This window comes from Cucurbita pepo, chromosome 1 (assembly GCF_057944985.1).
Source record: "Cucurbita pepo subsp. pepo isolate OVF chromosome 1, ASM5794498v1, whole genome shotgun sequence".
NCBI lineage: Eukaryota > Viridiplantae > Streptophyta > Magnoliopsida > Cucurbitales > Cucurbitaceae > Cucurbita > Cucurbita pepo.
In genome coordinates this window covers 6,685,360-6,711,227 of record NC_141798.1, presented here as the reverse complement: position 1 = coordinate 6,711,227, position 25,868 = coordinate 6,685,360, and the positions used below count along the sequence as shown (strand labels likewise).

The 25,868-nt window shown below is 32.9% G+C and overlaps 4 protein-coding genes and 2 pseudogenes across 8 annotated transcripts; 2 read left to right on the top strand and 4 right to left on the bottom strand.

Moving 5' to 3' along the window:
• Positions 1–405: 405 nt before the first annotated feature.
• LOC111795152 (GCN5-related N-acetyltransferase 8) lies at positions 406–1,714 on the bottom strand. The gene is made up of 2 exons (XM_023677429.2): positions 1,701–1,714; positions 406–1,158 (listed from the first exon to the last, which is right to left on the bottom strand). The coding sequence occupies exons 1-2, from the start codon at positions 1,712–1,714 to the stop codon at positions 573–575; spliced, it is 600 nt and encodes a 199-aa protein (XP_023533197.2). The 3' UTR covers positions 406–572.
• A 1,167-nt stretch (positions 1,715–2,881) lies between these two features.
• On the bottom strand, positions 2,882–3,768 carry LOC111795115 (GCN5-related N-acetyltransferase 8 pseudogene; annotated as a pseudogene).
• Positions 3,769–4,606: 838 nt separating this feature from the next.
• LOC111795091 (synaptotagmin-3) lies at positions 4,607–5,646 on the top strand. The gene is made up of 3 exons (XM_087128213.1): positions 4,607–5,011; positions 5,106–5,234; positions 5,449–5,646. Exons 1-3 carry the CDS (start codon positions 4,664–4,666, stop codon positions 5,575–5,577), a joined length of 606 nt encoding a protein of 201 aa, XP_086984339.1. The 5' UTR covers positions 4,607–4,663; the 3' UTR covers positions 5,578–5,646.
• Positions 5,647–6,655: 1,009 nt separating this feature from the next.
• On the bottom strand, positions 6,656–9,560 carry LOC111795161 (cytochrome C oxidase assembly protein). Of its 4 annotated transcripts, XM_087128271.1 has the most exons (6): positions 9,415–9,556; positions 9,079–9,170; positions 8,451–8,833; positions 7,557–7,769; positions 6,957–7,083; positions 6,656–6,867 (listed from the first exon to the last, which is right to left on the bottom strand). In XM_087128271.1, exons 4-6 carry the CDS (start codon positions 7,748–7,750, stop codon positions 6,793–6,795), a joined length of 396 nt encoding a protein of 131 aa, XP_086984397.1. In that variant the 5' UTR covers positions 7,751–7,769; positions 8,451–8,833; positions 9,079–9,170; positions 9,415–9,556; the 3' UTR covers positions 6,656–6,792. The 4 variants fall into 4 exon arrangements, with proteins under 4 accessions (XP_086984397.1, XP_023533215.2, XP_023533207.2 ...); XM_023677447.2 differs by lacking the exon at positions 8,451–8,833; XM_023677439.2 differs by lacking the exons at positions 8,451–8,833; positions 9,079–9,170 and having other exon boundaries at positions 9,415–9,560.
• A 565-nt stretch (positions 9,561–10,125) lies between these two features.
• LOC111777473 (BTB/POZ domain-containing protein At5g03250-like) lies at positions 10,126–13,053 on the bottom strand (annotated as a pseudogene). The gene is made up of 4 exons (XR_015420752.1): positions 12,748–13,053; positions 12,435–12,504; positions 11,009–12,232; positions 10,126–10,896 (listed from the first exon to the last, which is right to left on the bottom strand). The product of XR_015420752.1 is annotated as a BTB/POZ domain-containing protein At5g03250-like (transcript).
• An 8,023-nt stretch (positions 13,054–21,076) lies between these two features.
• On the top strand, positions 21,077–23,933 carry LOC111809967 (GATA transcription factor 8). The gene is made up of 4 exons (XM_023696472.2): positions 21,077–21,311; positions 21,635–21,691; positions 21,782–22,031; positions 22,791–23,933. The coding sequence occupies exons 3-4, from the start codon at positions 21,795–21,797 to the stop codon at positions 23,604–23,606; spliced, it is 1,053 nt and encodes a 350-aa protein (XP_023552240.2). The 5' UTR covers positions 21,077–21,311; positions 21,635–21,691; positions 21,782–21,794; the 3' UTR covers positions 23,607–23,933.
• The last annotated feature ends 1,935 nt before the right edge of the window (positions 23,934–25,868 follow it).

Genomic DNA, 25,868 nt, shown 5'->3' with positions numbered 1-25,868 from the left:
AAAAGTAAATATGGCATACATTTTTTTCCGTAAAAATCGGATTAATTTTATAAATGCAAAAATTACAATATCATTATCACATTATCTAAATATTTTAAAATAAATCTTAAAATTTTAAATAGAAATTGAGACATAGAACCATAGGATGGTTTATAACGAAAAATTTATATTGTCATACTAGTTTAAGTCATTGCTACCCATTTTATGTACTAAAATTTTGTCTAAAAATATAAATAATTTCTATTTTAAAATTTCAAAAATAATATTAAGAATATTTTGAAATAAGCTAATAAATTCTATTTATTATAATTTAGCCATAAATATACTATAATATTTTTATATTTGTTTAAAAATCTTATTTACATGAGAAGTTTCCATTTAATTCAATTTTTAAAATTACTTAAATTTGTTTTACAATAATTTTATTTATTTATTTATTTATTGGCAATGAATTTGTTGGGAAATGTCCATGCATTTATTTAGAAACAAACTTTAAAAGTTTGTATAGGACACGATAATTTAAATATTAAAAAAAAAAAAAAAAAAAAAAAAACAGTAAAAACTCCTCTGTTTCAGTCATCATTTTGATGAAGCTGAAGAGCATCGCCGGTGAGTGTATAGATTTTCCTCTCCACGGTTTGGGCACCCATGTCTTCGTAAAAGCGCATGGCATTCACGTTCCAATTTTTCACTAACCAGAAAACTTCACAGTAATCCATTTTCACCGCCTGCTTCGCCACCGCCGACAGCAACATTTTCCCGAACCCCTTCCTCCGGTTACACTTTCTCACGAAAAAGGCCTCCAGAAAAAATCCCGGCCTCCCCGTATACGACGGAAAATTGGGGAAAAACAGAACAAATCCAGCAACGACGACGTTTTCATCTTCTGATTTGAAAATCTCCCCATCTGGATCGTCCACCGGATGCTCGGAATTGAGCATTCGAACGACGGGGATGTAATTAGCGTTAGAGTTATGAGGAGAATCTTCGGGGAAGGGTTTAGTGGAAACTTCTAGAATGAAAGTGGTGACGGATTGGAAGGGCGGAGAGGTGAAGAGATGGGCGGAGAGATCAGATTCGGTGGTGGAGCAGACATGAGAGTGATTTTCGAAGGCGGCCATTTGGTGGATGAGCTTGTGAATGTGAGGGACGTCGGAGCTTGTGATCAAATTTGAATAGTAATTAATGTTTATAAAAATGGAATTAAAAATAAAATAAAAAATAAAGCAAATGGTATACAAAAAAGAAAATTAAAAAATTTAAAGTATGCTATTTTCACATAATTCAAGTGTTTGAAGACTATATAGTAACATTAAATTTTTAATGTATAAAAATTATGTTGGTAGAAGTTATATTATTATTATTTTTTTTTTTTTTTGTTAATAAAATATTATTTGATTTTTTTTTTTTTTTTACTTATTTTCATTTAAAATTATATTAAAAATAAAAAGTTATCATTCTTTAAAAAGAATAATCCGAAGATTTGGAAGAATTTTATCTCAAATCAAAATTTGGACATATTATTCCAATTTTATTTTAAACTAAAATTTCATAAAATGGTATTAAGTAAATTTTTTTTAGTTTTTATTTTAAATAAAAATGTGAAATATTTTATATCTTATCTTAACCGTCAAAAATTGATATACTGATATATAGATGAATACAGTTTATTTCGATTTTTTCTTTCTCCTTTATATTACTGATAATTATTCATTGCTTTTTAAATACCTTTTACCTTCCTTATTTCTCTAAAAAGGTTCCTTATTGAAATCGATGAAAGATATGAAAGAGAACTTATATTCGTTCTCTAAATATTCTGCAAAAGAGAGAGCTATAAATAAATAATAACTTTATAATATAAATAATAAAACATTTATAACATTTTACATTATGATTATATCCAATATTATTCAAAATGATGTAAAGAAACAATATCAACTGTAAGAGAACATTTTTTTTTTTGTTGGATTTATATAATTTGTTTTCATTTTTAAAATATTTATTTTCTAAGTATTGATTTAATGATTGAGATACGATGTCAATAGGTAGCCAACAAGATAACGCCACAACGTAGTTATGTAATGAATCATTGTCATGTAAAAGTATGAGAGGCGAAGAAGAGGAGGAATACGGAACGGCACCCACCTTTTCGACGAGGTACAAAAACGATAAGGAAATCGAACGGACGACTTAAAGGGCTGCTAAGACTACCGACAATGTAAGACTCTCCACCACGACAAACTAAACGGTACACTTTTATATTTTAAGTTAAAATAGTTTAATAATAATTGACATGAGATTAGAGATTTAATATTCCTACTCTATGTTTACCGCACGATAAGCTAAACGGTACACTTTTAAATTTTAAATTAAAATAATTCAATGATAATTGACGTGAGATTCGAGATTTAATCTTCATACTCTATGTTTACCGCAGTAAAACAAAGTAAACTTAAAAGTTAAAATATGAAACAAAAATATTGTTTTTAGAGTACAATCATTATTATATTTTCGACTATAATTCTAAAATTTAAATCTCTTTTATAAGGTTTCACGAATTTTTATTAGTGTAAAATGTCAAAAATAATATTGCAATTTTTAAAAGGATAAAAATATTTTTGAAATAAGTGAATTAGTTCGATTTATTATAATTTAACCATAAATATACCGTAATACTTATTTAAAAATCTTATTTTCATGCTAAGGTTTAGTTTAAAAAAAAAAAAAAAAAAAAATTAAATTTGAAAAAATGTGAAAAGTTTCCGTTTAATTCAATTTTTTAAAATTACATAAATTTGTTTTAAAATAATTATTTTTTTGCCAATAAATTTATTGGGAATGTCCATAAAATTTATTTAGAAACAAACTTTAAGCTAAGAAGCTATTAAAAGTTTGGATAAGACACGATAATTTAAATAAATAAAAAACAGTAAAAATTCCTCTGTTTCAGTTATCATTTTCATGAAGCTGAAGAGCATCGCCGGCGAGTCTACAAATTCTCCACTCCGGCAACATTTGGGCACCCATGTCTTCGTAAAAGCGAATGGCATTCACGTTCCGATTAAGCACCACCCAGAACACTTCACAGTAATTCATTTTCACCGCCTGCTTCGCCACCGCCGACAGCAACATTTTTCCGAACCCCTTCCTCCGGTAACACTTTCTCACGAAAATGGCCTCCAGAAACAAACCTGGCCTCCCCGTAAACGCCGGAAAATTGGGGAAAAACAGAGCAAATCCAGCAACGACAACGTTTTCATCTTCTGATTTGAAAATCTCCCGATCTGGATCGTCCACCGGATGGTCGGAATTGAGAATTCGAACGACGGGGATGTAATTAAGGTTAGAGTTATGAGGAGAGTTTTCGGGGAAGGGTTTAGGGGAAACTTCTAGAATGAAAATGGTGACGGATTGGAAGGGCGGAGAGGTGAAGAGATTGGCGGAGAGATCAGATTCGGTGGTGGAACAGACATGAGAGAGATTTTCGAAGACGGCCATTTGGTGGATGAGGTTGTGAACGTGAGGGACGTCGGAGGGAGCGGCGAGGCGGATTCGGGAGAACAGAGGAGTGCCGACGGGTGTCGAATCAGCTGGAACTGTGGAAGCCGGTGGCAACGGAGCGGCGGTATCCATTATAGCTGATCGGTCCGATTGAAGTTACTGATGAATCGACAGGTCCGCTTCGGATGCCGAACATGTTCCCCAAACATCCTTTTTATTGTGCAGAGGCAATTAAAAGTTTTAATTTAAAAAATTTTAAGCGTTGAAACTAAGATTTGGAAGAATTTTATCTCAAATAAAAAAATTTGGACATATTCCAATTTCATAAAGTTTGTATTAAGTTTATTTTTTTAATTCAACCTAAAAAAAAATATTAATTTTATAATATAAATAATAAAACATATTATAACATTTTACATTATAACCATATTATATTAATTATAATTTATTTTTATCTTTTGAAATATTTATTTTTCTAAGTAGGAATGCGAGGATAGGGATAAGATGTCAATAGCTTAGCCAATAAAGTTTATTAATTACAATTTATTATTATTTTTTTTTTCACCTATCTTATTTTCAATAGAATGTTTGAATATAAAATTCTAAAATTAACATAAAAATAAATAAAATAACAAAAAAAAAATCAAGAAAAAGCTCCAACCCAAAAATAAATTACACATCAATTATCCTTATAAGAAATATGTGACATTTTACGTTGAATTACATTTATGCCCTTATATTTTTTCTTTCTTTTTAAAGTATAATAAAGTAAAGACGGAATATATATATATATATATATATATCATATTGGAGTAGTTGCAACTAAATATCAATATTTTCTTTTTTTTTTTTTTTTTTTTGGTCTTTCTCTATTTTTCAATATTTATTTAGAAGTATTAAATAAATATTGAAAAACATTCTTTCTAATTTTATTTAATAAAAAATTACTATTAGGATTTATTTTATATTTATTTGATTCCTATTGTTTTAAATTCGCGTGAAAAATGATTATTAACTATTCTAGAACGAAAATTTAATGGTTATAAAATAAATTAATTATTATTTTGGTTTAGAAGTATTAATTAATTTATTTTTACTATTAAGGGTATATAACTATAACTTCTACTAATTGTGACAGGTTGGTGGCCATGATAGATTGGGAATGCAATTAGTTCCTCTAAAGCTGCTTACACCCTATGAGACCAAGGAACTCGTGCTTGATTTGCTCAAGAACACAAATATCAATGATCACCAAAACAAGAAGCCCAGAGGAAAACTTGTAGTTGAGCTCATGTTTACTCCTTTCAGAGAAGAAAGCATGAAATATCTTGAAAACTCAATCAGTGAGGTGAAGAGTGAAGGCAGAAGCAATGGTCCGGCAGAGAATCAGACATGGGGTGGAGCAGGTGTATTATCTGTGACGATCCAGGGAGCTCAAGATGTCGAAGGGGAGAAGCACAATAATCCTTACGCTGTTATACACTTCAGAGGAGAGAGGAAGAAAACGAAGGTGATCTTTCAATTTTGTGACATCTATCGACTGTTCTTTGATTTATCTGTGATTATTTATCGTTGATTTTCTTCTATTGATTTTGTTTCTGTAGATGATCAAGAAAACTCACGACCCCTCATGGAATGAAGAATTCCCATATATGCTGGAGGAACCTCCAATTCGAGAAAAGATCCATATTGAAGTTATAACCAAACGGAATGTCTTCAGTTTTCTGCAAAAGGTATTGTCCCAAGTAGACTCACACGATATTAAACTAAAAAATGACACTTTTTCAAATACAAGAACCAAATAAACACAAGCCACAGTTATATTTTAAAACTCAATTGGTCAATTAGAGATGAAACCATCGTGTAAGTTAATTCATTTTTATGAAGTTGTTTAATCGTTGAGCTTAAATATGATCACAGAATAACTCGTTATTGAAATTAATACAGGAATCATTGGGACACGTGGAAATCAATCTCGACGATGTTGTAAACAACGGGAGGATAAATGAGAAGTACAATCTAATCAACTCAAAGAACGGAAAGATTCACGTAGAAATGATATGGACAATGGCTTAAGAATTGAGTGATACAAATTTGTATGTACAGTGTGAAGTGTAGCCGTGGATGAAAGCTCTTACAGAATCATTTATCAGCTGTGAAAAAAATAATAAAACTTGTAACTCAACTTTCCAATCAATTATAATTCAAGAAATTGCAAAATAGCTTGTTTGTTAAAAAGGAAAAAAAAAATCATGTAATTGTTTGTTAATATCTATATAAGCTTTTTCCTCACTCACCCTGCTATAGGATGTAACCCTTAAAGGGATTAAGCAGTCACCGAAGGAAATGCCACTACGCCTTCGGTATTGGCGCACAGTGGATGGTGCCTTACATCACAGATTGTGCCTCTGATGATATATGTTAACAACGACGAAAACCATCACATCAGAGTATTAACATTCACAACCTTAGTAAGGAGTAAGGGTGGAGCTTATTGAATGTCTAAACGTCATACCTCCGTATCTCTACCCCGCGCTGCATGAGGATAGGCCAAATGCAGTAACCGAAGGAAATGCCACTACGCCTTCGACTTGTGCGCACAGTGGAGGGTGCCTCACCGTAAAAGGAGGGTCCGGTCTACGATGCAACAGTAAACTACGTATCCGGAAGGTGTAAGGAGTAGTATGTGATACATTGGTTTGAGTTAGGAGTTATTGATAGTGGAAATGGTGTGATATCTTTTCAAGTTAGGAGTACATGAGAAGGATGTATATTTTGGGTTAATGTGTGTGTTTATGATTTTGTTTGTAATGAAGGTAGTTGTTCGTACCTGTACTCTTAAGGGTACGTTTTTGAGGAGAGTACTTTTTTTAACATAAATATTAATTTTATGTTTAATAACTCTTTAAACTTTTAATTTTGTATCTATTAGGCCATCTAATATACTACAAAATTCAATTTTAATGATCTATTAGACATAAACTTGGAAGTGAAGGGTAGACGCCCCAAAGTCACAATTTTATTATCATTTCTAAAATTAAAAACAATAATTTTTTTTACAAAAAAACAATTAAATAAATAAGCATAAAAAGGTTGAAACAAAGAGGTCACAGCAATATGTAGAGAAAAGATAAGCATAAAAAATTCCAAAAGGTTGAAACAAAACTCAAAAAAGGGAACATTCTGCTCATTCGAAAAGGATGTTTATTGTCATAATCTTCAAAAGGAATTACAAGTGAGGATACAAAATACCTGAACTGGTGTTGTATGCAACTTTTGGAGGGCTAAATTTCAGGATGTTCGATCAGTGGGCTTTGGAATTCTCTTGTATTCATAGTTGTTGATGTCTACCTTCTCTTGTAAAGCCTGAACACATCAACAACACAATCAGGCGCTGTATATGATGATGAAACTGAACATCATAACAAATGAGTTGCAATGAATAAGAGTAATACCCTCAGTTCTTCTTCTAACGATATATTTTTCGGCTTATACGCATCGATAGGTCCCGTTCTTGACAGGGCTTTTCTCATCTCAGTGATCTCCCATTCTTGATCATCTTTCACCTTTGCAATATCTTTACTGAACTACAATGCAAATTCGACACGTTTTTAAAAAGAATTATCAAATGGAAAAGCAAACATGGAAACATTACAACAAATATGATCTTGATAATATTTATAGTGTTGCTGTGCAGATAGCTAATTAAAAGTCTACTCCAAATAGAACGTTCCAAGATATGAAATAGAGAACCAGACAGTAGTGAATATTAAGTTGAAACGACTGCACACAGAATTTTCATTCTCGAAGCATTTTCGCATCGGTTCTCAAATCTCAATTCCATGGACTCGATGACCACTTCCAAGGCAAAGTCCAGAATCTTTCCTATGTATTATACAGGTTTTCCGGGGTTATACACCGAGGCATCATAAATCCAGAAGAGAGGTATTTCTCCACTTCGAAAAGAAGATACAGGAAAATTGAAGTGATCTCCTAAAGAAGGCAACACCATCACTTTGAATCATAAACTTCAAACAGTACCAGCAACCACTAACCTTCCTTGCAAGAGATGACCAAGACCAACTGCCCCAAGCACAGTGAGAGAGATCATTGGAAGTCCATATCTGATAAATGGGTGTCTTCTACCCCATCTTCTAAACATGGATGGAGACGACCGAGCTGCATTGTTGGCAGAGACACTCTTCTTTTGTTCTGTAGACTGACCCATTCCTGCCTCAGTGCTGGTCATTGTGCGAAATGTTTAAAACCTGAATTGAATGAACGTAAGAAAAATGCTAATGGTTGCAATATTCAAGTGATAGAGAATAGAAGGTATTTCCAAACAAGACAAAATTTCACTTGTTATTTGTATGACTTAACATCTACTTCTAGTGTAACGTATATTATGTCTGTCGTTCAATATTTATATTATACTGATACATCGAGTCCAATCGAACTTTGCATATGAATTTATGATGTTTGATGTACGAATGTAATATTTAAAATGTACGCAGAGATTCAAAATGAACCCAAACAAGGATGTCAACGGAGCAGAGACAGCCCTCTAATATGAAGGAATGAATTGGTGGAAGACTTCAAGCAACAAATAGCAACGAACAAATGTGAGCGGGGGTTACCTAGATTTCAACTAGTGGTATACGGTCTAGTAGTGAGGATTGAGAACTGAAATTGGTAAAAAAAAATTGAACTCTAGTTTGCTCTAAACACAATACAATTGGCGGCAACAAATAAACAAAGCAAGAGATAAGAACACCAACATATATACGTGGTTCGACCTTTTTGGCCTACATCCATTTTAAGAACAAGCTTATGAGATTTTAATTAAGATCATCAAGCACCAAATACAGAGTTATGATGGGATCAATAAACCCAATGGACTGTAACCCTTCTGAGCCATTCAAACCTCCTCGAGAAGAAATCGATTATACCTCAAACCTTGACTGATTTGAGCTCCAATCAAATACCCCCCGTGAAATCTAAAAGAAAAACAGCCACCCACGTCAATTTAGTCACTGTACCGTGACCACACCGCCTGTGCAAACTACTGACCATGACCCACACACAATCTCCACCACTGCTGAACAGAGAGCCATGAATGCTGCTCTAGCCTATGAAATTGAGACCCACTGCAAGACCCACACCTGCATTTCAGCCTCCTACACCAAGACGCACAGCCCTGTATTTTTCTCCTTCAAATTTTGGCGTAAGTGTGTTTTTCCCACAGCTGCATTTCTCTCCCTCTCACATGCTGCGTAAGACTAGAGGATGAATGTTTAAGACTTAAAACGCCCCACCTTGACCTTAAGATAACCTGGCATATTAAACAAAATCCAATGCAATCCTCAAGTTTTTTAGGGGCAAGGTAGATAAGAGCAATTACCCAAGCTGGAGCGGCCATGAGAAAACCCCTAACTTATGGAATAATGGTTAATTTTGATACTCAAAGCATATCCTCATCAGCCACCACAACAAAGACCAAAAGCTTGTAACTATGCCCCATTTCAACTAAGAATTTTTCCTACGCTTAAAACCAAACAATCTCAGCAAAACACTTACCCAAGCCCTAAGATCGTTATGGCTCAACATCTCCTCTTTCAGCCATCTCCAGTTGCCAAAATTATTCCCTCTTCTTCTCCAGCCTTCGGTTCCTAAAGTAAATTCACTCCATCTTTAGTATATATATAACTCGAATGACCTAATTCCATCCTTTAGTTGAGCCCCAACCGTACGAGGTAAGTCCGAAACAATAACATAACTCATACACAGAAAACAAGATAAAAGCACAATTTCAAACATCAAACAAAATTTCGCCCGAGAATGCAAGATTATGCCTCTGAAACAAAACGGAAAAGCAAAAACGAAGCACTACAGAATAAGAGAGAATATCTTTACCATGCTACGCCAAACTGATCTCCTTGACGAACAACAAGAAAGAGATGGAACTAAAAAAGAATCGCCCGATCGGAAAATCTAATTCAAACGCAGAGAGATAGAGAGAGAGAGAGAGAGGGAGAGGGAGACAGAAGATAAATGTTAGAAAGGGGGAAGCATCTCGGACCTCGGTGCTGACTCCACTTCGTATCGGGCCGAAACAAAATTCAGCTTGAACTAATTTGGGCCTTGGCCGAATAAGGCCCAATAAGCCCAGATTAGATCTATTGGACTAAACTTTAATTGGGTTTCTATAGCCCTGGATAAAGCCCAATAAGCCCAGGTTAGAAATTTACTATTCCATCAACTTGGGCTATTTAAATAATCTCTTAATTTAATTATTATTCTTAATTAACTTTTAAATTTAATTATTAATCGTTAATTCGAAAGAGGTGATAATAATTAAATATTTAATAATACGAGTCTATCAACTTTTTCGCCCATTTTAATATATATATATATATATTTTTTTTTTTTTTTTTTTTTTTTGTCAACATAAACCTACATAACTACATAAAACAATAAACTATTTTAATTAAATCCACAAAAATACATTTTAATTAGACCCATAAAAAACACATTTATTTAATAAGTTTCATGATCATTTGTAAATAAAGTAAATAATAAATAAATAAATAACTGAAATGGTTCTTTACTATTAACTTTTCATCTATTAATTTGCTATAAATTAATTGGAAAATGATGAATCTATGATGGAATAAGCTGAGAATTACAATTTTTTTCCCAAAAATTTCAATAGAGTCTCCACGAATGTGGGAGGGCTTTTTGAAGCATTTTGTGATCTTCAAGAATAAAGGTTAGTGAATTAGAGTTTGGATTTCGCTATCAAATACAGCATTACAACCATAAACACACACAACACAAAGCTATATCGACTCGTCATGATGTTCTCTGTTGTTCGTTCGTAAGCGGAGACGTCGACGACATTTCGTGATCTGGTTTCGAGTTTATGAGGAGCTTGGATGATTTCTGTTCAGAATTCTTGAACTTTATTCTTAAACCCAACTTCTTCAAGATCATGTTCCATCCACCCTTTGTCTTCACCAGCTTGTCCAGCTCTTCCTTCATGCTCAAGCACTCTTTCTCCAGCTCCGACACCCGCTCTTTCATGTTGTTGTCGATACCAAAAGCGCGGTTCTCAGTCGTGCAGGCATTGTCATATGGTGCTGCATTGTTTGTACCACCAAGTGCAGCCATGTTCCCACTGATGTTATGTGAATTCTCAATATTGTCCGAGAGAAATAACCAACTGGCTACCGACGTTCGGAGTCGAAGTTGTTCGAAGAAAAGTACTTGGACGACGACACGAAGCGGTAATCTTTCGTTTTGGGCTGCATGGGTGCTGGCTTCCAATGACAGCTTCTGGCAGTTCATAAGCCTACAGATTTGTTCTCTTTCAGAGTCTGTTAGCCAGTGATGAGCCTGACACAATGTGCAAACAAAGCAATATTAGAAGTCAAAAGCAAACCAGAAGCAAATCTTATAGAACATCTTACTAAAGCTCTTAAACTTGAATCTTTCTTGTAGAAGATACCTTGAGGTAGATATCGATAGCGCGGTAAATTCCATCGTCGAGCGGTCTGGCAAAATCAGGAATAGCTGCAGCTAGTGACTGAAACTTTGGTAACTTGAGATTAACATCTGGTGCAACTTCAGCAAGATATCCATCAATGAGATTAGCCACCATTGTTAATGGAGCAACTGAATTGGATCCCATCAATTGCCCATCCTCAACTCTAGTCAAAATGCAATCGCTTCCATTTCGATCAACTAGCATAAAGTGATCAAGAATTCGCTGAATACAGTCGATATCATACAACGTCTCGACCGAGTACCCCATATTTGGTATCAAAAGATCTTCAAGAGCCGCTTGTTCTAACTGTGCCCCAATGCGTTTTTCGAGATTCTCCCGACACGAGAAGCTAGCATGTAAAATCGTGGAGGTTCTTAGAAGCCTAATCAGGAACTTTGTTGGTGTCACACCCTTTTGATGGGGAAGTAATTCGACTATCTCTTCAAGAAGTCTCCTTTGATCGACTTCCGACGAAGCCGAAGCCGAAACATTCAAAACCAGCGCGCTAAACGTTCGATCATCGTTGCTTGCTTGCCTTCCCAACAAGGGAAGGTGCCTTCTAGCATAATGAATGAGAGAGCCAGCAATGATATCAGGCTTCATGCCTCTTGATCCAACTTCCAAAATCAATCTTTTGTAAAGAGGCAATCTAAGGAACGACACATCTTCGAACCACCAATCGTCCTGTACTTTTCGTGATCTCGACGATACATGAATTCCGTTCCAAAACTCTGTACCTTCAGAGCTTTGCATCGATTCAGGTCCCGAAACAGGCCAGCTAAACAAACTTGGATCAGAACAAGCTTTCATTGCCAAAGAATTTATACATCTTGACACAATATGAAGCTCCTCAGCATAACACAAAATCCCTTCACATGTTTCAAGAGCTTTAATCGAATCCGTCCAGTTTCCAAAGACTTCGTTCAAGAAATTCTCGCATTGCATTATAAGATTTCCATTTCCAAAATCCTCGTTCATTCGAAGATACTCCGCCGCGCACCTCAGCTCGACTACATTGAGTGCAGTGAGCTCAAGTTTAACACCATAACAAAACTTAGCTACAAGTAAAAAGGCTTTGGCTCCACCAGGAATGTCATGAAGTTTCATAACACATTTTCTATCATCCTCTCCACAAAATTCCCCAATAAGTTGTTCTAATACTCCACTTCTGGATAGCAGAGGAAACTGAAGCAAATACAAGCAGTAGGAAACTATGACTCAAATTTTCAATTTAGCAAAAGAACATGTCTATCACAAAGGAGAGTTCATCAGAATAACCTCAAATGTCCTAAAAAACGAGTAAGCGTTCGTACGAAACCGAAACCTAGTAAGCTTTCGTAGTCCGATAAACAGATGAAGGTGAAGATTATAATATCAAATTGCTCACCTTATGTAGATGAAATGAGGTGTTTCCAACTTCAACAATGATATCACTTGCAAGTCCAGACGAACAAACCCTAAATCAGAGGGAGTTCATTTACAACGAGAATCAAAATGTCTAAATAATGAGAACTTATTAACAACACATATCATTGACTCTAGAACAATAAGATTACACCAAGAATTTCAGATGAAATCAACTAAATCCACGAACGAAAACCAGCAACACTCATTTCGATCGAAACAGAGAAAAGAACAACGAACAGTAATCATAATCCATAAGAATCAAAAAGGAATCCGTAAACGAAGAAGAAACAGACCAGGAATCGCCATCGCAGTGAAACACTTCCGATTTAGATCCAAGCTTCAGAGATGCCATGGAAGAAGAGTATCTTCTCAAGCTCGACTCTCCAATGTCATAGGCATAGAGATTCACAGCGAGGATTAGAGGATGAAATGGAAAGAAACGAAGGAAGAGTTGTTGTAATTTTTGAAATGGATTGGATGTTTTGAGGCTCTGGGTGAAGAAGAGCGATGGTCCCGAGTCCAAAGGAGGAACCTAGGAGAAAATTCAGTTGCTGCAGTTACACGTAAAAGGCAGTGTTTGGCAATTTGCAGTTATTTGTTTTTCATTTCACGTTGGGATTTGGGGAGCACTTACATACTTACTTACAACTTTCAACATAATAATACGTTTCGAGAATTAATATGAATATCAAATATGAAATTGGCATATTAGTCTACGCCCACTTTTGTATGCATGGAGATCATAAAATTGGACCCCATTTCCATAAAAAAAGGTGACAAAATTTGTTGTTTTCAATGAATATGTTTTTTTTTTTTTAATTGAGTAATACTCGGATGGTATTAGAGCCCTGCTTTAAACTTTGTCGTGCCGATAATTGATAAATCCTCAAATGTCGAACAAAGGATTCTAAAAGAAAAGGTGTCGAGCTTCCTCGAATGCGTAGTCAAAAGACTCCAAAGGAGTCGAGCCTCGATTAAGGGGAGGCGTAGTTTGTTCGAGGGGAGATGTTGGATGATGAAAGTCCCACCCTGACTAATTTAGGAAATGGTCATGGGTTTATAATCAAAAAATACTCTCTTACGAGGCCTTTTGGAAAACTCAAATCAAAACCATGAGAGCTTATGTTTAAAGTGGACAATATCATACCATTGTAGAGACTCGTGTTCGTCTAACATGGTATCAAAAGTCAAGTCTCCTCAGAAGTCGAGCCTCGATTAAGGGGGAGCGTAGTTAAAAATTTATTTTTAAACTTTTAAACATTTTAAAATAATGGTTAATGACACATGGAAAATGATTGGAATCATACTTCAAAAAATAAATAAATAGATGAATTGTGATATAAAATAACAAAAAAAATTTAAAATTTTCAATATTATTAAATATAAAATTGAAAGTTATGAACTTTGTTACCGGTGGTTTCATGGCCAAGCCCAACAGGCCCAACAGGCCCAAAGAATCTAAGGATAAGAAAGCCCAATAAAAAAGAAGTTGATCGAGAGCATGCATATCAATGAAACGAAGTGGGTCCCACATTTTTTATTAACACTTTTTTATCTTCAAATCAAATCTCCATCTGCAAAGGTCTGTTGGGCTTCATATTTAGAAGCCCATTTAGCCCAAAATTGGTACCCGACCCGGCCCATTTTCTTCGGAAAATGTTACTGGATATTCAAATGATATTGAAATGTCTTAAATTATTATATATTAATGATTTTGAGGTAGGAGAATTGAAGCATCATACAACCAAATTAGAGGCTTTAAAGTGAATGAAACCTTATTGATTTCATTAAATATAAACATATTATGTCAACTACTTCAATTTCAAGTTTTAATTTGGGTCTTCTCCTTCCCTTTTACCTACCCATATGTTTTCTCAATTAAAACCACAATTTTTAGTTATTGGATCGCAATGAATTCATCACAGATGTTCCAAAGTTGATTCTATACCACGCTTATAAAAATCAAATCTTTTGATTGCTACGTTACATCAATCAAAGAATTCATTGCTTCGTGTTCGTGTTATTGTTTTGTAAATATATTTAATAAATTATTTTAAAAAATAAAATAATTAAAATTATAAATTAATTTGATATAAATTTAAAGTTTGTTAGTAGGGTTGTGAATTATAAAAAATGCAATTCACATCAAAATTAAAATATTTTGGAGCATATACAATTTTAGCCATTTTAAATTAATAAAAAATAAAAAAATAAAACCGCGTAATAATAATAATAATAATAATAATAATAATAATAATAATAATAATTCTTGTTTCAAGGCCTAGTTATCGGCAGATATTATGGTAGTCTACCTCAATGTCACAACATTTTTTTGTTATACATATATTATTCTCCTCAATATCACCATCACAAATAACTCCACCTCCAATACATATCTTCCACGTGGCAACCTCCAATTTAGTTGACTTTTGACTCCAAATAATAATACCACTTTCAATTAGCATTACAAAATTTGGCTTCATTTTTCTAAACCAAATTTTCAACCATTTCCAATACATATTTTGTTTGCACCACTCAGTTTATGCTTGAATTGATTAACGCCAAAATATCTTACCTTTGAAATTCTAATCATTACGTAAAGTTGTAATTCTCTATAAATTTGACTGACTGGCACATAAGAACATCATTTTCCAAACTGTTACCATTTATTCAATCTTTGACTAACACGGAAAAAATAATTTTTTTTTCTTTTTTATCTTGAAAATTAAATACTTTAAGTGATAATGAGCAAATATGCCCTAATTTTTTTTTTTTTTTTTCAAAGGGAAAACTCCTCCAATTTGCGTATTTGAATTGGGCAATGGACAAAAAAGTAAATGTGAAATTGACAATTTCTTTTTTTGAAAATTGGATTTTTTAATTTAAAAAAAAAACAATTATGGAATGTGACGGCAAAGCAGTTGTGGGGATGTGGAGTCCCATGTTGTAATCCACCGACGGCGTTTGTGACTCTCACGCATTAACTTTTTGTCCAAAGATGGTAACCGGCTGTAACAGGTACCCAAACCGGTCAACTTTCTTGCGTTACCTTGTATACCCGGTAAATTCGTCGGTGGTCTTAATGTTGTATCGGCTGTCGGTACCGACAGTTCGATCTGTTTCTTTCACAACCTGTTTCCCGTTTTCTTTTTTTTTTTTTTTTTTTTTTTTTTTTTTTTTTGTAAATTTTAAAATCTTTTATGGGAAAAAGGTTTTTAAAATGACATTATTTGGAAAATTATTTATTGGGATCTTATAAGAATCAATCCCCTTTTCAAATGTCTAACAACAACAAAACTTATTAAACTAATTGGCGTGACAAATAACAAATATATATTCATATAATTTATATTTGCAAACATTTATTATGTGTGAGATATTTATGTCCATAAATACTTTATTTATTTAGCCACTATTTAATAAATATTCCATTTTAAAATTTGTATCTATTTTGAATTTAAAATTAAAAAATTACTAGATTTATTAATATAATATTAAAAAAATTTAAAATTCATTTATTAAATAGACCCGATTAAAAAATTACAAATCTTTTAGATATAAATTGAAAATCCCGAGACTTTTTTAAGTGAGAATCGTCAACGGGAAAAAATGTGTCGGTGATTATGACTCTGTCCTAGGAGGATCTAAGCCTAAGTTTGGCTTTAATTGAATTGTAGGCTTCGTATTAGTTTTTGTCCGTTCGAAATAAAAGTATATATGAAAACTATTTTTTTTTAATTGATTATTTGAAGAAAATAAAAAATTATATAATGAAATATGTGATTAATTAGCGAAGCTAATACGTTGAAGGGACATTTAAAAGCTAAAAAGATGAAATGTCATATATAAAAGGTACGAGATTCATTGATTGAAAAAGATAATTTCTTTAAAGAAATAAAGTAGGTCTTTCCAAATAATTATTGCTTTTTATTTAAGAATCCTATTTTGAGAAAAAATAAATAAATCAATTATATTTTAAAAAATTATAATATGATTTTTTATTAATAGAGATCTTTTTCTATAAACTAAATGAGGTAATAATGAAATTATATTCATCTAACCTATTTTTGCCCATCTACGCTCTTATCACTTTTTATTAATTTTTTAAAAAAATTAACTATTATTAATTTTTTTTTTTTTTTTTAAGAATGTATATATATATATAGACAGTTATTTATAGGAATTCGATTCCTACAATTTTTTTTTTTTTTTTTTTTTTTAAGAAATTTCTACGGTGATCCTCGTAAAACTAAAATGATAAACATCGTGGAAATGGCATCATAATAAGACAAAGAGATAGGAACAGAGAACTCTTCCTGTCCTAGTCAAATTCCGTATATGTCTCTCCTTTAAACTATAGAGTGATATTAAAAAGTTATATATGAGTATTGTAATTTAAATTAATTTTTTTAATCCTTAAAAAATATAAATTATTCAAATTAAATTCACATCTTTAAATGAAAATCGTAATAATATTTTTAAAAATACAATAAAATAAAGGTAAAAGCATTAGGAAACTCTTTATGTTTAAATATCTAAAATTTGTAATTACATACTTTGCATTTGTTCTTAAATAGAACGATGGTACGGTAATTGACCATAACTATTTTGGCCCTTCTGATCGTAGATCTAACATCGTGTTTGTCCAGCTCTTAGCACGTGGCCATCACTCATTAGTCTACATTTTAGAAACAATGAGCATTAAAATATCTTATTAGAACCATTCGAATTAAAATCGGGATTAGTAAATAATTAAAAATGGATATAAATCTTGAAATTAAAGGCTGACATTGTTGATATAAAACGCATGAATTTGTTCATCATATTTATGTATTTTTTTAGTCTAATTATTGTTCGAAATAATTATAATAGGTTAAAATTTAAATAAATATCGAGATAAAAGAATTATGGTATTTTAGAAAGTTTTAATTTTGACCTATAAAAGTGATAAAATTAAATATCGATGTTTTATTAATAATTTGAAACTATTTTCACTTTATTTAATTTAAAATCAACTTAATATTACCTAAAATTATATTAATCTGAAAAAAGAAAATTAAATAGAGTTGGAGTAGTTCAAATTTAATCTGCTGCAGGGGATAAAAACCCAGCGTCGGGGAGCTGAAGGGATGGCGCTGATTCTGTGCGCGGGCTCCACGATGAGCTCAGTCAATCAGCCAATCAAGCTGATCAAACTGCGGTTCCAGCGGATGAGAAGGAAAAGGAACGTGGGAGGTGGGTCCCATTTGGAACAGACGTGGCTTCTTACATGCCTGCACGACTTGCCACGTGATCACTCACACGTACTTTGCTGTAAATTGCCACGTAAGTGTAGTACTATTGTCGTGAAGTTACTTTAATGCCCCCACGGGAATTGTAACGGATAATTTTGTTATTTTTGTACAGAACAAAGAGTTACGTAGTCAATTGAACTAAAAATAAATAATCATACTAATAAAATACGTCGTCGTTTCTTTTATTTCGCTCATGGAACTCACGTGCTCGTGTGCGTGACCACCACGGCGCCATCGGTGGAATTCAAGCCGACAATCGGCGCGTGATTACACGTTCCTACTCGCCCAAAAATTACTAAAATTTCAAGTGACACCTCAACCACATGTAAGATCCACTTAAATACAATTTGTAATCATATTTTTCTTTTATCGATTTGTTTTTATATTTTAAAATATTTATTTTAGTCTCTAAATTATGAAAATATACGTTTTAAATTTTTTAAAATGACTAAAGTATCCTTAAATTTCTTAAAAGGGACAACCTGAACACACTACTGATAAAATAAAAAAAAAAATCCTCTTAACACGACAAAAAATCTTGTCATTCTTATTAAGAAATCATAAGAACGAAACATCCTCTAATATTCGATTTTTCGTTAATTAATAATTGAATTTTGAAAAAATAATGAGGAATTAATTAAGGGGATTTGCCCTAAATCAAGGCTACATATGGCCTAATAATTAATGTAAATATGAGAATAGGGGGAGGGCACAAAAGCATGTGCTTGTGGCTGTATTTTGCTGCCGACACTTAGAAAATATATATGATGCAATTTAATTGTTGTTACATTTATGAACATATTGTAGTCCGATTTCCTGACAATGAGAGGAAAATCAAAGTGATTGGTATCGTTCATTGTTTGTGCTCATCGAAAATCTCTTCATTTCTTTCTTTATATTATACATTAATTATAAATCATAAATGTATAGCGACATAGGGCGAATAGGCCCACATGCTTGATACATATATATATAACGTTTAATACATATCTCGATTGGTTAAAGCACGGGAAAAATATTTTTTTAGATCCTATGTTTCAAAATGTTACATTTTATCTTAGAGTTTCGAATTTTATTTTTTTGTTGGTCTCTCGGTTTGGAATATTACATTTTTGCCCTTGATTTGATCATTTAGTTGCGTGAATTACGATTCTACCCCTTTGATGACACTAAATTATACATAATTAATTTAGAAAAATTAAATTATACATAATTAATTTTTTTAAGCCTTCAAAAAAGAGCTTGAATTGAACTCAAGGAATGACTCTCAACGTCGATCAAGGTAAAAAATAATTACAGAGATCAAAATAAATAAGACATACCTTAAAATTTAGTAAATTAAATATTTATCGAATTATTCGTGTTTTGAAAGTGACGATATAGATTTAAAACTATATATTATATTCAAGAAATGGTTCACTTTTCATAATATTTGCTCGAAAAAAAGTGGTATGCATTATAGCAACATCGTATCCACAACGTCAAAAAAGAATTAAAAAAATAAAAAGAAAGAAACTTTGAAGAACCCTAAACACCAAAATCAAAGATATTTTTTCAAAGAACAATTTCTTTTATAAAGAATGGATTCAAAGAGTGCATCCCAAGTCAAGTATGAGAGAGAGAGAAAAAGAAAGTGAAGAAATTAAAACAAAGGTTCCTTAGAGAGAGAGAGAGAGAGTGATATAGAAGGAATAATTATTGATGGTTGATGAAATAAAATAAAAAAATAAAATAAAAATAAAAATAAAAAAGTATTTATTAAGTCATGAGAGAGAGAAAATGAAGAGAGAGAAAAAGCCCATCATTCGAAAGAGGCCCAAATACTTTTTTTTTTTTTAATAAAATAAAATATTGGTTGTGCTGTCAATTTTATTAACCTTCCCCAATTATATTAAAAACTAATAAAATTATTAATATGGTAATAAAAATCTCATCTAACTCATTTTCTTATTTGTCCAAATTAACTTTTTTTCCTATTTCTAAACAAACAAAACCCTTTTCCTTTGTTTTCAAAATCAACCAAAAAGCGTTTGATGATTGAGTGCCAACAAGAAAACACATCTTATTTAATTTTTTTTTTTTTAAATTATAAATTTAAATTTTATATTTTTACGTTAATTAATTCAACCATATATTCGAATCACTTACATTTTGAACGACTATATGTGCATCAGCTCGTTCAAAGCTAATATCTCAATTTTTTAAATTAATTTTATGTAAATATAATTATAAATAATAAAATTATCTAAAATATACTCAATACTTATCTAGTAATTTGTCGTGTTTATTTGTCTAATTTTATTTTTATGTATAAAGTAAATATAAAGTTATATAATAATAGGCTGGAATAATAATTGGAAAAATAGTAATAATTAAACTAATTAAAAAGAAATCTTAGCTTTAAGCGTACTATAGGTAATGTGATGTACGAACCATTAAAAACATGTCACATGATTATAAATTAATAAAATAAATAATAAATAAAATAAAATATTGGAACAACCATGCACCGACATTTCTCATTTTAACTGATTTACATTAAAAAAAAACAATAATTATTTGTAAAGTGAGTTAATTAATTAATTAATTAATTAATTTTTTTCAGTATTTATAAATTGATGTTATTATTGAGGTGGGAGTCCAAGCTTATGTTTTATCGAATTTTAATTGTATTTTAAATAAAAGAATTTTTATTTTATTAGTATTTTAAATACTGGTTGATATTGGGTTTTCCTTTTTAAAAAAATTATATTCCACGATAAATTAGAAACTAAAATCAAAATTTAAAGACGATTAAAAATCAAACTTGTATCTCGTACATCGAACATGTCACCTTCGAATACCAAATAAAAAAATAAGAACAAAATTTAAAGAGTAAAAGTGGGATACTTTACCTTTTATAAATTTCAAACTTTCTAAACTTGTTATAACACAAGCTTCTTAAGTTACGATACCTTATAAATGAATCTCTAGATTTTGCATTTTTTTCGAGTTGAAAATGGTGAATCTATGCCCGAAGTACCCTTTATTCTCTTCCAGTCAGTCAAAGAATAATTAAAAACCCCATTTGATAATCATTTATTTCAAATTATCATTAAAAAAAAAATAGGAGAAAACAAATGTAACCTAATACACATTTATGAACTTGTTATGAACTTGTTTGAATGTTTAAGTGTACTCAACAATGAACACGAAAAGTATCCAAAACTTATCCTTAAACTCAACTATGCTCAAATTGATGAGGACCATGAATGGGGTGGGACCCGCAGAGTAATTAGAGGAGAGAGAAAGGGAAGACTTCAACATCAAGACAGAGAAGAGAAAGAGGAAGAAGAGGAGGAGGAGGAGGAGGGTGTGTGAGCTAAAGGATAAAACGGGAAAGGACAGCTAGCAATGAAGGAGGAGCCTCACCTACCGTCACACCCACATCTCTTCCCTTTCATTTCATTTCCTTTTCCTTTTTAGCTTCTCTTTCATCCATACATAAACTCAACCCCATTTCTCCTCTCTCTCTCTCTCTCTCTCTAATGGCTTCCATTTCGACCTGTTAGCCCTGTTTTCAGGTGGGTTTTCCTCCATTTTTAATACCTCGTTCTAAGTTCTTGAGCTTTTCGGCATTGAAATTTGCCTCTTTTTTCAAGGCTTTATGGGCAAAATTTAATGAAAAAGAAGCGTTTTCTTGACATAGCTTGGAATGTGGAGAAAATTCAGAAGAACAGCAGTTTTAAATTCTTGTTTTTTTTTTTTTTTTTTTTTTTTTTGGGTGTTTTCCCAAATTTTCAACCGATAAAAGTAATTACAGTAACCCCAATTTTGTTTATACTTTCTAACGCCATTATAAATCCAAACAGAGCTCTCTTCTTCAACCCCTTTGTTTCTTTTGCAGATTCTTTAGCCTCAGATTTCCCCCATTTTCCCTTCTCTCTTGCTTCACAAATTCAAGGTTTGTTCTCAATTCTTTAAAGAATTTGGAGTTTGGTTTAATAAACACAGCCCTTCATCAGCTTCTTACATTTCTTTCTTTCTTTCACAGAAAAATCGGCAGAATGATCGGAAATAGCTTAGGCGACGAGATAGATTGCGGCAGTTTCTTCGACCATATCGACGACCTCCTTGATTTTCCGGTGGAGGATGTCGACCTTGGCTTGCCGCCGGTGAATCGCGGTGACTCGGCTAACGCATTCCCAACCATTTGGCCGACTCACTCCGAGTCACTACCTGGGTCTGTCTCGGTCTTCTCCGCTAATGACAACGCCGATTTGTCGGCCCAGCTCTCTGTTCCGGTTAGTGTTTCATTTTTATTTACCCGCGGGTGTTTTTATCATTCCTCTCTTGAACCGGCCCCCGAGTCGACCCGGTCGCCCCAATAAAAAATTATTTTAAATATAGAATTTTAATAAAAAAAAAAAATAACATTCTTTTAATCTGTTACGAATTGGAATAATTGCATCATTTTTTCCAAAAATAATTATCAAAATTTTAAAATTTCAAATAAAATTGACAACGGGGCGTCATTTTTTTTTTTTGAAGACTGGGTTAAATTAGGTGAATTTTGACATTGTTTTAGATGATGTCGTCATAGGATATAATTAAGTGTAGAAATCGACAAAATTATGTTTTAATTGATTGGGCTGTCCACCTGGCAGGCCACGTGGGGGGCATGTTATGGTGGTGCCTTGTCATTTTACCCTTGATTGTAGGAAATTTTTTTAGTACAATTTTATTATAAAATAAAATAATACATTCATTAAATGACGTGTCAAATTATTAATTGATATTAAATTTTCTTGTTCGATTGTACCGCCAATACACATTGAAATTCATTTAAATTTGATTTTTCTATTATTTCAAATTTCAAATCCCGCACAGTTGAGGGTATTTTGGTCATTTCACTCAGTCTTCTTGGGATCTGTCCCTTATAATATGAGGAATGATAAGTTATGGAGAATATTTTAATAAAATTAACACAATTAAAAATTATTATTTTTAAATGGCGAAAAATAATAAATATTATTACATTTAATTATTTGGTTTAATTACAGTATGAAGATATTGTTCAACTTGAGTGGCTATCAAATTTTGTGGAGGATTCATTCCGTGGGGGAAGCCTTACAATGAACAAAGAAGAGCCCAAGGACTTGACTTATAACCAATTCCAAACCTCTAGCCCAGTTTCTGTGCTTGAAAGCAGTAGCTCTTGCTCTAGTGACAAGAGCCTGCCGTCTCGCAGCAGCCCCGAACAGACCGTCGCCACCCCGGGTCAGCAGCGTGGCCGTGCTCGTAGCAAGCGGCCTCGCCCTGCAACCTTCAGTCCCCGGCCACCAATTCAGCTCATTTCCCCTGCCTCATCCGTCACCGAAACAGCCACTCCTGATCAACCATTGCAGCTTGCCCCGAAAGCCCCATCCGATGCCGATAACTTCGCCGAGTCCCAGCCTTTGATCAAAATGCCGAAGCATGGCAGTGCGTCGGGAATACAGAATACCAAAAACAAGAAAATCAAATTGTCCTTTTCGCTTGCTCCATTGGACGCAGCGACGGGGAACCAAAGCTCGCCATCATCAGTAAGAAAATGTATGCATTGTGAGATAACCAAGACACCACAATGGAGAGCAGGACCAATGGGACCAAAAACTCTTTGTAACGCTTGCGGTGTTCGGTATAAATCCGGTAGACTCTTCCCTGAATATCGACCAGCAGCAAGTCCAACTTTCATCCCATCCCTGCACTCAAATTCCCATAAGAAGGTGCTCGAAATGAGAAACAAGGTCAACGAGAATACAAATGCAATCACCATAAGCGTGCAACCCGAGCTCATTCCGAACACGAACAGCGCAATTTCAATGGATTATATGTGAGAAGACGAAGGAAACGTCGAATCCGGGGATTCGACGATCTAGTGCTGCTGAGCTGTGTGGTTCTTTCATGTTTATTTTAGGTGGTTGGTTGTCTTTGTGTACAGAGGGAACGCTTAGGAACTCATTAGATGACAAAGTAGAGAAAGAGGAGAAACAAAAGTTTTAAGTTTAGGTTTCAGTCTAGTAGTGTTTGTTTAGTTTGTCTTATGCTGTCTCTCTTCTTTCTATTTTGCATTCTTTTCCAATTTCTTGGTAATTCTTTTTGCAGTTCATTTGTAGTCAGATTTCTGAGCTTTTTAAGTAATGAAATTTCAGGTCATTTTGCCTCTTCTCCGTCCCAACGTTCGCTATTCGATAAGCATTCAGTAGGGTCGGGCTCTAATAAGTCTTTAAATTTTCAAATATTCGACGGGTCTTCTTTAATTTTCATTGCTTTGAAGACCCGTAAAGCAATTTTGACCAAAAAAATTAAAAAGTTATTGAGAAATAATAATAATAATAATAATTTAAAAAAAAAAAAAGGACTTTCCTTCAATCTCTCCATAATTTATGGTGAGGATTGATGAATTTAATTTGGTAGCCTTTGCGTCAGGTTTGAGTTAAGTAATTGCAATGATACAAATGAGGGGCTGCTTTAAGCAATTTGGAAGCTTGTCCTAATCCGACCAACTCTACCAAATTCAACGCTCATAATCACTATTACTTTGAAAATCTGCCACTTGTATTATATAATTTGTACTAAAAGTGTACGCTGACGGCGATGTGCAACAGTCGAAAGCGTATAATATCTCCTAACGGTAGGCTAGGGTTGTTTCAAATGGTATTAGAACTAGACAGTGAGCGATGTACCAACGAGAACGAGGTGGATTGTGAGATTCCACGGGAAGGGAATAAACTCTTCATCCACGTAATGGAGGTATTAGGAACCGTTTTGATTTTATTGTGAATTAAAAGAAAGACAATAAATAGAAGAGTAAGAACTCTACCTTTGTAGAAACCCTAGCTTGCAAGACTCCTCGGAATATTCCATCCATGCAAAAGTTCTTCAACATTCCACAAGATCTTCCTTACTATGACTCGAACACAAGGTCAAGGCTTGTGAGAGCCTCTTGAAAGAAAATCCCAAAGGGATTGGAAAAGAGAGTTTCGAGAATTCTCTCTTCAGAGAAACTAAGAGAGATTGATGTATCGTTGGCTGAACGCGAAAGTTTTATTTATAGGGACTCTTCGATAATATTTACCAAATAATATATTTGCATGTTTAATATATTAAGATATTATCTTTTCTAAAAATCATAAACATTCTAATATATATTTAATTAATTTGAATCTCTTTCAAATTTCAAATATATTTTTATCGAGTGTATTTAATATTTAATTGCATCAAATATAATAAATATAATTTTAATTTAATATATCTAATATATTAAATATTAATTTGACATTTCAAATTAAATTTAATAAATTGTACTTCTTACTATTAGCTAATAAGCGGACCTTATGAACCTACAGATTATAAGTTTCAATGATACAAAATTAATTAATTAAACTCTTTAATTAATAAATTTCCATTCATGAACTCTACGTTACTCCACTATATACCTAAAGTTGCACTTTTATGCACTGTAGGACAAGTTATGTCCATTGATATAATCATTACAAGCAAGTCGATCCTTCACGAGTTGTTCATAATTACAGCTGTGTCAAAAGTTCGTTTTACCCCTGTAATTACATATTTCACCTTAAAGTACAATTGATTATCTAATGAACAATTTGTTTATGATCCAATCATAAACAAGTCCTTCTCAGGCAAATGAGAGGGTGGGGCCCATTTTCAAGTCTCGAAATCATTACTTAATAGAACAACTCATCTATTTTCCTTATATGGAAAAGAGGGAATTTCATTTCATGATATTATGTTCCGAACTCCCTATTTGGTAAGTCCCCACAATGGTAGACATATTGAATCGGCTAAAAAAAGCCATTCTCACCCATGTAAATTAAAGGACAAGCCGTCACGTACAGGAGTTCATAACTCACTCAGGATTAAAATCGAGCCGCGTATGATCATCATGTGAAATATTAATCGTCTCAATTAACTGATTTATAAAAAGAGATTAAAATATTTATTGGTCTAGTTTTATACAAACTCATTGTATAGGATACCTCCGCTTATATGTCTACACATGAACGATTTGGATCAAAATATTTGTAACGATTACAGAGTGGGCTGTATCAATAGTATTATTACGATAAAGCACC

Bases quoted from the DNA above. Each gene is read 5' to 3' on its own strand.
- LOC111795161 (XM_023677439.2), bottom strand. From the start codon at position 7,750: ATGACCAGCACTGAGGCAGGAATGGGTCAGTCTACAGAACAAAAGAAG. The intron at 7,084-7,556 runs GTTAGTGGTTGC...ATTGTAGTTCAG, and splicing joins GGTCATCTCTTGCAAGGAAG to TAAAGATATTGCAAAGGTGA. The intron at 6,868-6,956 runs GTATTACTCTTA...TGATGTGTTCAG, and splicing joins CGTTAGAAGAAGAACTGAGG to GCTTTACAAGAGAAGGTAGA.
- LOC111809967 (XM_023696472.2), top strand. From the start codon at position 21,795: ATGATCGGAAATAGCTTAGGCGACGAGATAGATTGCGGCAGTTTCTTC. The intron at 22,032-22,790 runs GTTAGTGTTTCA...GTTTAATTACAG, and splicing joins CGGCCCAGCTCTCTGTTCCG to TATGAAGATATTGTTCAACT.
- LOC111795091 (XM_087128213.1), top strand. From the start codon at position 4,664: ATGCAATTAGTTCCTCTAAAGCTGCTTACACCCTATGAGACCAAGGAA. The intron at 5,012-5,105 runs GTGATCTTTCAA...TTGTTTCTGTAG, and splicing joins GAGAGAGGAAGAAAACGAAG to ATGATCAAGAAAACTCACGA. The intron at 5,235-5,448 runs GTATTGTCCCAA...AAATTAATACAG, and splicing joins TCTTCAGTTTTCTGCAAAAG to GAATCATTGGGACACGTGGA.